Source organism: Salvia hispanica, chromosome 6 (genome assembly GCF_023119035.1).
Source record: "Salvia hispanica cultivar TCC Black 2014 chromosome 6, UniMelb_Shisp_WGS_1.0, whole genome shotgun sequence".
NCBI lineage: Eukaryota > Viridiplantae > Streptophyta > Magnoliopsida > Lamiales > Lamiaceae > Salvia > Salvia hispanica.
This window is the reverse complement of record NC_062970.1, coordinates 32,296,418-32,311,854: the sequence shown is the minus strand read 5'-3', so window position 1 is coordinate 32,311,854 and position 15,437 is coordinate 32,296,418. Positions and strand designations below refer to the sequence as shown.

Sequence of the window (15,437 nt, the reverse complement as noted above, 5' to 3'; positions counted from 1 at the left end):
GCCAAATATGGATCTTTCTAATTTAATCTAAAAGTCGGACTCAGTGGCCAGTGGTCTCTAGTATAGGGAAGTTGGATCGAGGGCCACACTGGAAATTGAAAATAGTAAGTTCCTTATCCGAATTTTAAAACGACTTTAATCATTTTAGACCATTTTACAAGCAAGGAACTTAATACTCCCTTTATTCCCCTGCTTCGCCCCCTATATAATGCATGCATTTTGTCGTTAAAAAACATCACACAAAATCCTTGATAAAAAGCAAAATACATAAACGTAAACAATGTCAACCGCTATTGTCCCAGCTGGAAATCCGCAGCTCCTCCGCCACGACCGCCGTACAATGTTTTCCGACGACGTGGCCCTGAGGAAGCAAATTCAGGCAACTCATGCTTACGATGAGCGTTCCATAGACACAGAATCAATTCTTGTCATAGTTAAGGATATCTTCAATGTTGTTACCCCTGGAATTCACAATGTAAGCACTTTTTAATTTTTTTTTGTACTTGGTTTGTTTAGATGTGCCTTAAGTAGTAGTTGTTGTTCATGATCAGGGCTCGACGGATCACACCGGAATCCACGGTGAAACGGCTGCACTGACCAGCTCTGATTGCATCGGCGACGGATTAGCCTTTTTGTTGAACAAGATCTCTATTGAGGTTGATCTTTAATTTCAATCTTGCTATATGTTTACTTTTATTTAGATATATTTGATCATTTAAGGTTCGTTAGGGTTCAAACCATCCCACGTCGTGAAATTAGAAAATATGCAACTTATATATAAGTACAAAGCGAACAATATCATACTAATTTGAGTTTGGGTTGTTTAGTAAATATGGTGTTTCCTATGATCAGTTGTCGTGCAAGTGCTCGGGCGGAGGCGACAACCATACTCTGGCAGTGGAGATTCTGAACGCTCTGTCAAGCTACACTTGGGAGGCGAAAGCCGTGGTGGTCCTAGCCGCACTCGCGGTCAGCTACGGCCAGTTCTGGCTGGTCGCGAACCACTTCACGACAGAGCCGCTGGCCAAATCGCTGGCAATGCTGAAGCTTGTTCCGGATATAGTTGATACGATGAAGTCGAGATTGGAGCCCATCAACACCCTAGTCAAAGTGTCGCTGGAGCTAACGAAATGCGTGGGTGAGTTTCGTCGCCTGCCTTCGAAATACATATCGAATGAAGCAGAGCCGATGGTAGCGGGCGCGAGTCACGCCCCAGTTGCTGTGTATTGGATTGTGAGAAGCCTCATTGCCTGTGCCTCTCACATTCTTGGCCTCACTCAAATGTAAGACTTTACTGGTTTAAATTTGGGGTTGATTACTTTGTATTTTTGTGTTGATTTTAGGCCTAAAATGTGCAGCCATAGTTCGCATGGAGAGACATGGGAGCTCTCAAGCTTATCGCACAAGTTGGCCTTCATACTAGAGACTCTCAATACACAACTCCAACTCTGCCATCGACATATAAGTATTAAATCCATGACTATTATCAACTTAGTTTTATTAATTATGTCATCTACGCGTATCTGATGATGATGATCTCGGGATTTATAGATGAGAAGAAACACGCTGAATACTACGAAACAATCGGGCATCTATTTGAGACGACGCCCCACATCGACAACCAGAGGATACTGAACAAGATTCTCCATTTGAAGGATGATTCCCTCCCTCTTGCAATAGCCAACAAAAGGACAACAAAGGTATCCAAATAATATAGAATATATTATAATGTTTTTTTGATAGTACCAAATTTCTAACACAAATCATTATCATTCAGGTAGGGGTGGAAATTCTGAGAGGAAAGACAGTGTTGTTGCTGATATCGGACGATGAAATCTCCCAAGACGAGCTTCTCATACTCGGGCATATGTATAGAGATTCAAGAACGAAGCAAGAGTTTGAGTATGAAATAGTGTGGCTACCCATGTTGGGAGAAAATCATAAGCTAGAGCAGCTGTTTCCGCAGATGCCATGGTACGCCTTGCATGACCCGGCCTTGGTAGAACCGGCTGTGGCTAGGTACATTAAGGAGGTGTGGCGCTTCAACAAGAAGCCGATGCTCGTGGCACTGGACCCGCAGGGCAGAATGGTTTGCCCTAACGCGATTCATATGGTGTGGATTTGGGGTAATATGGCCTATCCTTTCACTAACAAACGTGAATTGGACTTGTGGAATCATGAGGAGTGGAGGCTGCAGCTTGTTGTCAATGGCATTGATCCAACTCTATTGGATTGGGTAACTATTTTTTTTTTATAATTTATTTGACCTAGACCTTGTGATACATTTTTAACAGTTTCTTTTTTTCATTTTTTTGGTATTGACAAGATTCGTGGAGAAAAGGTCATATGTTTGTATGGTGGTGAAAATTACGAGTGGATCCGGGATTTCATCAAGACAGCAAGAGAGGTTGAAGTTGCTGCTGGAATCAAGCTAGAGATGGTGCACATTGGTAGGGCTAAGAGCAGCGAGGAGCGTTTTAGAAAGCTCAACGACATTGTGGCTGGCCGGAGTGAAGTATGGGACGATCCGACATCCAATTGGTATTTTTGGAAAAGGCTCGAAAGCATGATGTACTCAAAGATTCACCATGGTGCCAAAGTTGTAGCAGAGGAGGCAACAGGGTCAACGGGCAATCCTGTTGCTGGCGACCACATCCTTGGTGAAGTGCTCACCCTGCTCACATTTGGCGGTAGTGAGCAGGGTTGGGCACTGTTCAGCCAAGGTGCGGGATTGGGGACCGGGCAGATGGCTCGGGCTAAAGATGACCAGATGCTCAAAGCCCTAGTTGAATTTGGGAAATGGGCCGAATTAGCTAGACAGCCCAACAACTTTGTGCCGGCCCTCAATGATTATCTAGCTGGCCTTCACACGGTGGAGCACTGCAACCGGCTTATTTTGCCGGGGCTCGATGACATCCCAGAGATGGTGGTCTGCACGGAGTGTCACCGAACCATGGAGAAGTACTACATGTATCGTTGTTGCACAGATTGAAAGTGCGATTTCGATTGAATTTGTTGCTTTGTTGGTAGCATGTTGCATGAGAATAAGCATATAGTATTCTATGTTTCATTTCATATATAGTTTGTGTGTGGGGTTTATTTTGTAAGATTGCGGTGATAAAGACTGGTGAGTAATGTATCAGTACAGTTGATTGATTTAAATCTTGTGTTTTGGTATTGTTGTTGGAAATTTGAGTGGCACATCATATGGGATAATATCTAATTTTCCTACTACTTGTTTGTTTAATTTTGTATTCCTTTTCCTTCTACAAAGTTGGTGTAATGTATGCATTGAGCACAAACGTTGCCTATCGATTGCTGATGCGTATGTGCCAAACTAATTGGAGTATTAGCTTTAGTCAATTCACTTACATTGTGTAGCAAATGACTCAACCATTTACATACTCCATTAAATTAGTTTTTTCTTTTTTTCTACCTAGGAATCTGATCAACTTGATGGGTAAAAAAATTTATAATAGGAATTTGAAAGAAACTACTCCATATATACATCAATCTAATAGATTTGTTTTACCTAGGAAAACAGGACCCAGAAGTCCAAATACTAAACTTTCCTAGCTTAATCTTCTCCTTCTAAATCCTGCTGTATGAACAGTAAACTCCTCACCTTTCATCAGTTCACTGTTCACAAGGTTCAAATGAGACCGGGAAAAGAACAACAAATTAGATTTAGATACTAGCTAACCTTTTACCTAATCCGGTCACTCTCGATGTGCATTGAAAAGAAGTTCTAGTATTCGTCATCTTTTAACAAGAAAACATATCAGACTTTTTACAACACAAAATAGTAAAGAACTTATGACATGATTATAGAGACCATGAAGAATTTCAGTGGTAAAAGAGTAGACATTTTAAAGGATGGGAATATGATTAAATCATCTGAATCAAAATATGACTTTCAGGAGCACTAATTGGGTTCAATACATGACTGGAAGTAACTCCACAGAAAATCAAAGCTCAAAGGTACCTCAAAAGTCTAAAAGTAATTGAGGAAGTATCCGCTCTAGATGAGTTGCTTCTATTTTCAATGAGCCCTCTGCTTCAGCAATGGCAGCAGCACGCTGGATAGCCTCTAGAACGTCATACACAGAGGAGAAACAGTACCGAATGTCATTTGACAATGCAAAATATTGCAAAAGATGGAAACTAATTGAAATACATAGAGAACCGCTTTTTCTTCAATAACAATAATTGAATAACAAAGCTGCATGGGTTTCTACTACTAACCTGCCACAAAAACTCGGAGGAGTTCACAGCTCAGCTTCAGTGCATTCCCGTTGGCTGTATTTCATTAAGAACTAAAGCATTATTCTTAGGTAGGTGAAGATGTAGAATCAACAAGCTTCTTCATATAATATACTCCATTTAACTCCGAGGATTTGTTCTCGGACACTAGACCCAGCTAACTGAACTATATGGGGAAGGAAAGTTTGGCACTCAATCAGTAAAGGAAGTGGTACTTGTTAAACACAATTCTTAAACAAACTCTGCATTACTCTAAGACTCCTCAAGAAAATGTCAAGATTCTAAACACGGTCGAGCAGAAGCAAAAATATATCTCTAAAACACAGGTTTATTCAACAAGGGAAATACACACACGGTATAAATAAAGAGTAATCAATCAAGCAGTACAAAGCTCAAATTCATTCCATCAGGCGAGGTTCACTAAACTTATAAAAAATGCAACCTTCTGAACAAAAAACTTTTACAAGAGATAATTTCTACACGGCTTGCTGATATTCCAACAAATACTACTTAATTTTGAGTTGAATTAATGCTTATATAACTATCCACCATCTTCCAATCAACCATTCTACGTCTAAATCCGATTGCTTCACAGGAATAATATCAAATACTAGCTACTTCCAAATCAATAATCAGTAGGCATAAACAAAACAACAGAATTCTCACCAGGAATTAGCCTGCTTCTCTTGGTCGTACTTGGTCCAGCCTACAGATAAATCAAATTCACAGTGCAACAAAGAAAACCTTACACGGTTGTTACATTCAGCATATACATATCACGGTGGAATGAAATTGAATGGAAAAGGGAAACTTTTGTACATAAATGCAACTGAAATTGAACCTCTGCTTCATTTTCTGAGAGTTGATTCTTCTCCCGTTCTGTCCACAACGCACAGAAGCGCTAAATGTTAATTTGAAATTTGAAAATTATTCAAAAAGAAGAAGAAGAGAACATTAACTAGAAAATGGTATACCTGCTCCTCGTTTTTCCCAGACGAGTTTGAAAATAGCGCGAATTAAATCCTATTTCATGAACAACAGCAAAATTAATTGAAAATCACAAAGAAATTCGAAAAACAAAATGCGATCAAAAACATAAACTAAGTGTCTAATTCTTGGTTAATTTTACCGGATCGAATGAATTTTCCTCCATTGACGGCGAAGATTGAGCACAGGAGAGTAGCAGAGGAATTTTATTAGGATTTGGGAAAAAGTAAGTTATGCAATTTGTAAACTGTCAGAAATAACACAAAACTATCGTCTCTTATTTTTGGTGTTTATGTTAGAATTTATGTTAACAACAGAAAATACTGATTGTGCCCCAAATAAAATGCAATGCACTCCACCCAACAATTTCATCTATTTCATGAATTATTCTACAAAATAATTAACACTCCATTAAAATCATCCACAACCCACACTCCATGACACCTTCTCATTCATCTCATTTTCCTTAGTTCATAGGACAACCTACAACTTTTATAACCTCATCATCTTTTCACTACCACTCTTACCTCTACTTGAATAAATTTTCTCTTCTTTTTTCCAAATTTCAATAATATTCAACTTTGCAAAAATTAAATAAACATATAAATAACAAAATTACTTCATTAAAATTTATTAATATCGGCTTGGAGACGACATGGACTTGTTCCTCACGTAAAGAAGCCTGAAATTCTGGAGGTGCACCTTGAGTTGTAGGCTCGCTTGCAACTCTCGAGGTAGAACCGCCTGGTTCATCCTACTAATTAGTCATGCTATTTTATTCGTCTACAACTGTCATATTATTCATTATAATGCATACCTACATGACGTCGAAGATGCACGATCAATACCACGAAAGTATCGGGCCGTAGACTATCACCCAATGGTGGATGGAGGTGGTAACAAGGGGGTTCGAATGATCCCCCAATTTTTTTTTATTTAGTACTATTATGTATATATATAGAAAGTTTTAATTTTATATTAAAATGTGCCCCTATTCTTATTCGACTACTCCTATTCAGTATGTTATATAATGATTTATCATATGACTCGTATCCCCGAATATAAATTCCTGGATCCGCCACTGTTATCACCCAACACAGTCAAAGCACTCCTATGGCATGCTACACGTATTTCCTTATCGCTTCCTATGTTTGAGCAAAGTCATATATCTTCAACTCCCTCATACATGTGATCGATTTCACGGACAATTAAAGGTAGTTGACAACTACTACTACTACATATCATTTGCACCATCACAAATTCGAAAATACACTTCAGTATAACATTGCATTTACATTATCATAATATTAAATAAACATCAAGTATATTAAGCTCACGATAATTAAGGGTAGTTATCAACATATCATTGAATATAGTTCAGCTAGGAATGTCAATTCAATATAAAACCCATCAATGGTATGAATAGCCTCACAATTTTATAGGTATCATTTATATTCGGATGTATATACATCCTATCTAACAAAAGTTTTTGCAATAAATTTAGATTCTTTATATGAATGTCTGATACAAATGAAATTTGTTATCTATAAGTTTCACACTTCTTATTTTCTTATGCAAACTTTTAATTTTTCTAGTTTCATGTAATAATTTAACTACAAAAAAGTTTACGCATTTTCTAAATAAACAGTTTAATGACAAACTTTATGTAATCGATATCCGAGAAAGTGGCCTCTAACTCTAAGTACAAAATGACATCTCATCACAAGTGAAAATTGTAAATGACAAAGCTAATTAAACTTTGGGATTAAGCATATTGGACAACGAAAACAGCTCATTCTTCATAGAATTTCTTAAAATAAAGATGAAATCCATTAGGATCATGTGGGCTATTGTTCTTAATACTAAGGGAAGTAGCACATCTCCCTCTTTTTGATCTTAAAACATAAAAGCTAATTCATGGAAATAATATATCTATATATGCTCATGTGAAGTTGGCATCCCCAAAAAAAGGGGTGATAATCTCCGGCTTTTTAAATTTTGAAATACTAATATATATAGTGTATATATTTGTGGGTATTGTTTTTTTTTTCTTTTTACAAGATTCAAAAGATTAGCGGTGAAACCAAGTGGAATCTATTCATCTTTCGGCGTCGATATTGTCGAGTTTGAATGACTATAGTGAACTTAAATTAAATTACTTCGTTACAATCTCCTTAACGTCATATTTTTGCAAACTATTCACCTACTTCTATTCTTGAATCATAATTAGCTGTAACACCTGATTATAAATACGTAATGATCTTTAACTTTAACGCTTGGTATTATCATACGATCACTGAAAACCTGTTTTCAGTTGACAAACAATCGTATATTTGATTATAACGAGTAGTTTAAATTTTTTTGCATTGACATTCCAAGTCAAAAGTAGAGAACTATAGTAGACAATTATAGTAAGAATTTAGAACATTATCGAGTTAATGAAAATTCGAATTATCTCTATTAAATATTATGTGCATGGTTTTATTAGTGTTACTAATACTATGTTAGTTATCTTATTTTGATAGAAACAAGAACAAATATTCTAAGTTAGACCAACATGTCAAGCCACATTCCCTTTATGCAAATCCCAATAATTGGGAGCCAGCTCATTAAGTTGAATTATATAGTAATTTTGACCAGTTTTAGGAGTTAATATTTCAATAATTAAGCCATCTTTCTGGTGCAAAGTGTCATAATTAAATCATCTTCTTTTCGGTTATGAGGATGACTAGTGAGTTGTGATGATGGTGGATAAGTAAATCCCATACTAAAGAACCCAAGGCATGTCGTATAAGGTTGCTAGGCCGATGTCAAATTAATATATGTATTCCATTAGAATATGACTGAGTTCACTCTCTACTTTTGTTTCATTATTTATTGTCATAAATCTTATAAGTCGAATGCGAGCATGGTCGATTTGAATATACTCATTCCCCACCTCTATATCGATTAAAACTTTCACTTTATATACCCTTTTTGTATACAAGCATTGCTTCGTATGGGATCTATATGAAAATTTATAATATTGATGTTTCCTACAAATTCGATTTGATTGTGCATTGGAATTAATGTTTACACAATTATACAACAAAGAAAAACAAAGAAAAAAAAGTAGTGCTCCCATCAATAGCGGATCCAGGAATTTCAGATTGGGGGTGCGATATTAATTAAATCGACTTGAAGATATAAATTTAATCGATTTTTCCCCATTACCTCAACTTTTTTAACAATTCACTTCATTGTATATAAAAAATAGATGATTTTTAAGTGTTATTACTTAAAATATTTCCACTATTAAAAATGGAGGGTTTTTTTTTTTTTTTTCATAAACACCTTCATGGTGGAGGGTTAAGTAGGACCCTCATCCCATTTATATCATGAAAAAACGCGTGAAATTACAATCAGCCAATCCCGAAAGCAGATGGCCTAAAACAAGGCGGATGCATAACAGAAAACTGCCATCCCCTTAAACAAAACCAATCCTCAACAAATCAAAACAAAAGTCTATCAACCAAACCTAAAATTAGGCATACCAAGTTGATCCAATCGTGCAAGAGCTCTCACCCGGCCAGGGACCGAATCTGCTCGAAACTTCATCAAGGAGACGCTCTCTTTACCAAGGGCAGCTAAGTGATCAGCTGCTTTGTTACCCTCTCTTCTAATGTGTGTAATTTCCCATGGAATCTCTCTGAGTGCAACTCTCACCTTGACCATTTGATGTCTTAGTTTTGCCGGCCCCAGAAGTCCCCTACTCAGCATGGAGCACACCACCTCTGCATCAGATTCAATCCATATGTGCGTGCTATGCTCCTTAGCCAACAGATTCCAAAAGCGCTTTCATCTCAGCTTGCAGCCCCGACTATGCTGCAAAAGGGACACAGAAGGCTTCCACAATTTCCCCCCTGTGGTCTCGAATCAGGCCGCCTCCACCCGCCCTGTTTGTGCCCCCCACAAAGGCCCCGTCCACATTTAATTTGATCCAAGGCCAGTCCGGGGGCCTCCATTGAACCTTTTCCACCTTTCTGATCTTACTCCTCCATGTTGTTGTTCCCATGAAGTCCACCTTCGGCTCACACCCCTTCCAGTGCTCCGGTCCAAGATGTCTAGCCAAAACCAAATTTCTTAAATGTAGCACCACCCTCTTGCATACTCTTTCGACCTTGAACTCTTCCTCACGGTGCACACATCCATTCCTTTCTGTCCAAATATACCACAGAATTAGGCAAGGAATAAGGGCGCAAATATGGTGATTATCTGTGATTCCCAACTGTCGTTGCCACCATCTTACTCTCCCTTCCAAATTGTGCCATGGCCTGCCAAAGTTCGGAATCTGTGGGAACCAGCTCGCAAAATGGTTCCAAATATCTGAAGCTGCATCACCATTGACGAACAAATGTAATCGGGATTCAATGTTTGACTTCACGCAGCACCTACACTTAGAAGCAAGATAAACACCTCTCCATTAAAGTTTAGCATCCACTGGGATTCTGTTAGCGAGAAGTCGCCAGAGGAACACTGAGATTGTGGGCATAATCCCTTTGTTCCAAATGATGTTATACACCTCAAAAGGCTCCCCTCTATGTCGTAGTAGGTTCCAGGCAGAGGCTAACGTGAAATTTCCATGCGGCGTCAAGTTCCACCTGCACTCATCTTTCACAGCCTTGTCGACAGGAGTGAGTATGATCTCCTCTACCACCTCTCTTGGTAATTTCCATTCATCTATCAAGCCAAAAAGGGCCTCCTTGTTCCAGCCTGTATCCATCCAAAAATCTTCAACTCGTACAAAATCAGGGACACCTCCTCCTAGACATAGGGAGGAGATCGGCTGGTCCCTTACCCAATTGTCTTCCCAGAAACTCACCTTTCCGTCTCCCAACATCCAGCTAATAAATCTCTGACATTTGACTCCTACCATAAACATTCTTCGCCAAGATGGGCTGAACCGAGAAGAGCGGTAGATAACCATGTTGGACGAAAACGACCAATACTTTTTGTGCATATACTCTGCCCAAAGATATTTCCTCTCCCTAAATCTCCACCAAAGTTTAAAACTGAAGGCTTCCACTGTATCAGCCATACGCCTTAGACCGAGTCCCCCCTCTAAAGTAGGACGACAGACATCCTCCCATTTAATCCAATGTGTCTTTGACGCGGTATTGCAAGAACCCCAAAAATATCTAGCTAGCACCTGCTCCATCAGTTTAAGGGCTCCTTTCGTTGGTTCTAACACTTGGAATATGTGGATAGGGATAGACTCAAGGATGTTTTTGATTAAGGTAAGTCTCCCTCCAAAAGAGAGATGCCTATGAGACCAACTGTGAAGCTTTGCTAACATTTTATCTCGTATGAACATGAACAAACTTGTTTTCTTGCGCCCCCGAAAAATAGGGACACCAAGATATGTGAACGGAAAGCTTCCCTGCTGAAAACCTCCAACCCTCTTCACATCATCCGCCCACCCATCATACTTTTTGTCCATATAGAAGCAGCTTTTACCTTCATTAATATTCTGCCCCGAAACCTCCATATAATGCTTGAGGCATCCCTTAAGTTTCCGGAGGGTGGCTCGTCTAGCTTGTGTAAAGACAATAATGTCATCTGCATAAGCGAGGTGAGACACTCCCATTGTATAACGGGCTGTGATAAGGTGATCCAAAGCTCGGGAGAGATAGTCCGCAGCTAGGATAAATAAAGAAGGTGAGAGGGGATCTCCCTGTCGCAGCCCATGAGAGGATTTAAAAAAACCAGCCGGTGATCCATTGATGAGTATCGAGAACCAGCAAGGATTAACACATCTCTCAATCAATCCCAACCATCTTTCAGATAATCCCATTTTCTTCATAACTTTCAACAAAAAAGGCCATTGAACTCGGTCGTATGCCTTGGCCATATCCAATTTAAGAGCCAAGTTTGGGGACGGGTTGCATTTCCATAACTCATGAAATAACTCTTTTGCAAGAAGAACATTATCACTCAGCAGGCGCCCTCTGATAAAACCGCTCTGGTTTGGGGCCGTTACCAAAGGAAGCAAAGGAGCCATTCTTGTTGCAATAAGCTTAGAGATGATCTTGTTCGCAACGTTACATAAGCTAATAGGTCTGTATTCTGACCACTTAGTTGGACTCTTCTTCTTGGGAATTAGAATGATCATAGTAGCTGCAATTCCTCTCGGCATATTGGCCCCAAGAAAGAATTCCCTAACAGCCTCAAGGACGTCGACGCAGACAATATCCCAGCATTTCTGAAAAAAAAGCGAGGAGAAGCCATCTGGCCCCGAAACACTTTCTGCTTTTATGCCAAAAACAATGTTCCTTACCTCTTGCTCCGTCGGCTCTTTCTCCAGTTCCAGCCAATTAAAATCTGTAGGTAATGTAGCCAGCAAATTCAGGTTCGGTTCACTGAGATGGTCAATATCAGAGTTTAACAAGTCTTGGAAAAAAGAAACTGCCGAATTCCTGATTTCTCCATCCTCAGTGATTATTCGGTCCCCTTCTTCAATTGAGTGAATCCTTGCTCTTTCTCTTTTTTGTTTGACCCACCCCTGAAAAAACTTGGTATTCCTCTCACCATCGACCGACCATTTGATCGCTGCCTTTTGTTTCCAAAAATCTTCTTCCATTTTCAAACACAAAGTCAGTTCTGCCGCTGCCCGATTCATCTCAGACCTATTGACCGGGGATTGGCATTGCTCAAACCTCTCAAGCGTTTCCTGCGCTTTCTCCTCTGCCATCTTTAGCTTATAAAAAATATTGCCAAATACCACTTTGTTCCAAGCTTTCAAACTCATTTTCAACCGCCCCAATTTGAGTTGCAGATTTACCATGCCTTTCTCTCCTGTGCCCCCCTCCCAACACCTTTTCACCTCATGCAAGAAAGTGGCATGCCTCACCCACATGTTTTGGAATCTGAAAGGAGGCCGAATCGGCGGCCCAGGAAGTTGACATCGGATGAGCAGCGGGCTGTGATCTGACATAACCCTTGGCAAGTTGGTAACTCGAGTTGCAGCAAATAAATCCGGCCAACCATCCCCAATTAAAGCTCTATCCAGCCTTTCAAAGACGTCCCTCCTCGCCCATGAAAACTGAGCTCCATCTGCCCCAAGATCAAGTAGTTGGCAGTCATGTATAGCATCAGCAAACTCCACCATTTCTCTTGTCTTGTTTACCTTGCCTCCCTGCCGTTCATCTTCTGATAAAAAAATATTAAAGTCTCCCCCCACTAGCCACGGGATGCCCTCCATACGAACAGCCAAGTCTCTAAGTTTGTCCCAGAGAGGATGCCTTCCTGCCCTGGAACACTTCTCATATACCACTGAAATATGTAACGGCACAGGAAGTACATGAGTGGAGAACCGAGCATGGAGGACCTGTTCCGAAATATCCCACTGATCAACTTCAATGCCCTGGTCCGCAAAAATCCAAATTTGGCCATTATCGTTCACCCCCTTGAATTGAAGACCAAATTTCCTACTAAAGAAATCTGGTCTAGGCTGAGTTAACGGCTCAATGATAGCCAAAATCGAAATTCTATGAATTTTAATCATATATTTGATGGAACTCTGAGTGTTTGCATTGGCTACACCCCGAGCATTCCAAATCATAATGTTGTAAGACATATTATCACTAAGAAGGGACTCCCGAGGATTCAAACCTCCCTTTCTTCTGTTTACCATCTTCGAGCATATTCTGAGAGCCCCCTGCTATGGCTTCCCTCTTCTACGGAGGCTTCCCTGGATCAGTTTCTTCATCCTCCATATCTGCCTCCCAATCATTTTTATCCTCATATTGTTCCGTATCAAAATCACCATTCGGTAACATTTTAAAGTACTTTGGGTTGTGGATAGAACTTTGTGACGGACCCTCTCTGATCCCATCGAGGGAAAGCCAAACTATCGAAGTTCCTTGTTATAGCCCTAGACGAAGAACCCCCCAAATGCAGCCTCCCTCCTCCCCTACCATGATCAAAAGAAAAGGACCTCCTAACACCCCTCCCTCCACCTCTACCCTGCTTCCCTCTCCTGCTCCAGTGAGTGAAAACCGGCCATCTCCACCTCTGCACCCACGGCATACGGTTCTATCTCCTGAGGAACCACTATACCCGCCAACCCTGTTTCAACCATTGTCTTCTCTGGTACCATCTCTTTTCCCATCTGAGGAGGCCTAACAAGCTCGTTCCCCAACTTACTGTTCAAGCTATTATCTTCCTTTTCCTTAGCATCTGGTTGTTGCCATCTCGGCTTAGCGTTACTGTAGTCTCTCTTTGCCGGTTTTTCACCTTTACCATTTGCATAACACGCCTCGGTGGAGTGACCCACATGCCTACATTCCTGACAGTATTGTGGAATCCTATCCCATTTCACTCTCTGCCGTAGTTGTCTTCCTTGAATGTCAATCACAATCTCCTCCGGTGGAGTCATCGAGATATCTATTTCAATACATAGCCTTGCAAACGACAACCTTTTCTGTGTTATGGTAGCTTGGTCGACTTGAATTGGTGTCCCCAACAAACTTCCTATAGCAAACAATGCTGATTTCTCAAACAAATGAATAGGTAATCCTACGAGATTACACCATATTGCTGCTATCGGGGACTCAAAAAATGGATCAAATTCCGGGGTCCATTTAAACACTCTCATCGGATGACGATCTACAAACCAAACAGGCATCCCATTTGGACCACTGAGCAATTTTGCATAATTTGCAATCAGCTTGAATTGAACTAAGATATGCTTAGCATTGATATAGCTCCATGTATACTCACCAATAAACCTCAGCCCCTGAAGAGTCTTCTGAATGTGTTGTGAGGAAGGGATCGAATGAGAAAACTTCCCTACAACTGCAAAGCCAAGCTTCTCCGCGAGAAAGGCAGTGTCTGACCCCGAGAAGTATATCGATGGCAATCCTGAACTCTCACCAGGTATACCAATTTTTTTGATCTTTTCTGGCTCAAAAGAGACCGGTTCATAATCATTCGCCTTAAGAATCTCTGCTAAAGAACATTTCTGTTCCACCTTGCCATTCCCTTTTACACTCGCTGGCATAGACTCATGATGTATCTTTGAGAGACCAGCACCCTTCTGTAAGTTCATCGAATGTTTTCCTGAAATACCAACCCCAATTTTTGGGTGTTGATCGAGCTTCCCCTCTTTCCCCTGTCGCAAAGCCACCTGTGCAGCCTTGTTCTTTCCACCTCTGAAGTTCTCCTTGCGTAGAGGAGGGAAATCCTCATCTCGCCCCTTCTCCTCAGCCTCTTTATCATGAGGAACTACCTCTCCCTGTTCCGCCCATCTTACACCAACACCGCCACTCCCCCTAGGTTTTAAGAACTCCATGTTCTGCAGCGGTTGCGCTTCGATAAGGTCGAAAGCATTATCCATATCAGCAATGACCAGAGAAGACTCCACAGATCCTCCAACCTCTGGGGGTTTATTTTGAGTTAGACCCAGATCGTCTTCCTCCCCTATGCTGGCCAACTGTACCTCCACAGCCATGTCTTCAGGACTATCAACTCTCAGAGGTAAAATCTCAAACACCTTCTCAGCAGAGACAACAGTCCCCCCCTCCTCAACCTCCATCCTTCCCCTGGCGACTGTAGCGACCTTCCCCTCTGGGTGGTCTCCAGAAAACCCCTGCTCCTCCCCTTCTGATCCCTGCCTTTCCTTCTCCCCCACTACCACCAAGACCTTGTCCATAGAGTAATCATCCATCTTTCTACCCTCCTCCTTCGGATCCTGCTCAAAATAGAAACAATTACCCCGAGCATCAATCTTAGGAGAAGGATTAAGATTCGATTTGTTCCGATTAGACATCCTCCTAGCAATCTGAGAAACTGACGCGCCATTGCTCTCCGGCGACAAGCCCTTGCGCCCACGCCGTCCTGCCCTCTTCATATCCACCAACCTTAATCGAGGCGACATTGATTTATGTCGATTTACCCTCGAGGATCTTCGCCGGCCCCCAATTTTTTTTGCAATTGCATTCTGACTCAGGGATGCCACTCCCACCTGTACTAAACCCTCCGATTGCGCCTCCGGAGGACCACCATCCAACAGATCTTCCATTAAAACCAGCTCAGCAACCCCACCAACACAAAACCCAACTCCCAACACCACCAAAACACGATCACTCACAAGCGAACAACAGAAGCAAACGAAAACCTTCTATGAAACAGTAACCAAGAAGCAACTA

General features: G+C 40.9%; 2 protein-coding genes across 3 annotated transcripts; one reads left to right on the top strand and one right to left on the bottom strand.

Annotated features, from left to right (window-relative positions):
- Positions 1 to 231: 231 nt before the first annotated feature.
- On the top strand, positions 232 to 3,190 carry LOC125191720 (protein SIEVE ELEMENT OCCLUSION B-like). Of its 2 annotated transcripts, none has more exons than XM_048089127.1 (7): positions 232 to 475; positions 552 to 656; positions 853 to 1,283; positions 1,365 to 1,465; positions 1,552 to 1,700; positions 1,778 to 2,236; positions 2,327 to 3,190. In XM_048089127.1, exons 1-7 carry the CDS (start codon positions 281 to 283, stop codon positions 2,990 to 2,992), a joined length of 2,106 nt encoding a protein of 701 aa, XP_047945084.1. In that variant the 5' UTR covers positions 232 to 280; the 3' UTR covers positions 2,993 to 3,190. The 2 variants fall into 2 exon arrangements, with proteins under 2 accessions (XP_047945084.1, XP_047945083.1); XM_048089126.1 differs by having other exon boundaries at positions 1,359 to 1,465.
- Positions 3,191 to 3,850: 660 nt separating this feature from the next.
- On the bottom strand, positions 3,851 to 5,688 carry LOC125196671 (protein MHF2 homolog). Its single transcript, XM_048095278.1, has 6 exons — positions 5,393 to 5,688; positions 5,238 to 5,286; positions 5,105 to 5,142; positions 4,930 to 4,969; positions 4,246 to 4,299; positions 3,851 to 4,090 (listed from the first exon to the last, which is right to left on the bottom strand). The coding sequence occupies exons 1-6, from the start codon at positions 5,414 to 5,416 to the stop codon at positions 3,987 to 3,989; spliced, it is 309 nt and encodes a 102-aa protein (XP_047951235.1). The 5' UTR covers positions 5,417 to 5,688; the 3' UTR covers positions 3,851 to 3,986.
- Positions 5,689 to 15,437: the final 9,749 nt, after the last annotated feature.

Bases quoted from the DNA above. Each gene is read 5' to 3' on its own strand.
- LOC125196671 (XM_048095278.1), bottom strand. From the start codon at position 5,416: ATGGAGGAAAATTCATTCGATCCG. The intron at 4,300-4,929 runs GTGAGAATTCTG...AATGAAATACAG, and splicing joins GAGAAGCAGGCTAATTCCTG to CCAACGGGAATGCACTGAAG. The intron at 4,091-4,245 runs GTTAGTAGTAGA...ATGACGTTCTAG, and splicing joins CCTCCGAGTTTTTGTGGCAG to AGGCTATCCAGCGTGCTGCT.
- LOC125191720 (XM_048089126.1), top strand. From the start codon at position 281: ATGTCAACCGCTATTGTCCCAGCTGGAAATCCGCAGCTCCTCCGCCAC. The intron at 1,466-1,551 runs GTATTAAATCCA...CGGGATTTATAG, and splicing joins ACTCTGCCATCGACATATAA to ATGAGAAGAAACACGCTGAA. The intron at 2,237-2,326 runs GTAACTATTTTT...GGTATTGACAAG, and splicing joins ATCCAACTCTATTGGATTGG to ATTCGTGGAGAAAAGGTCAT.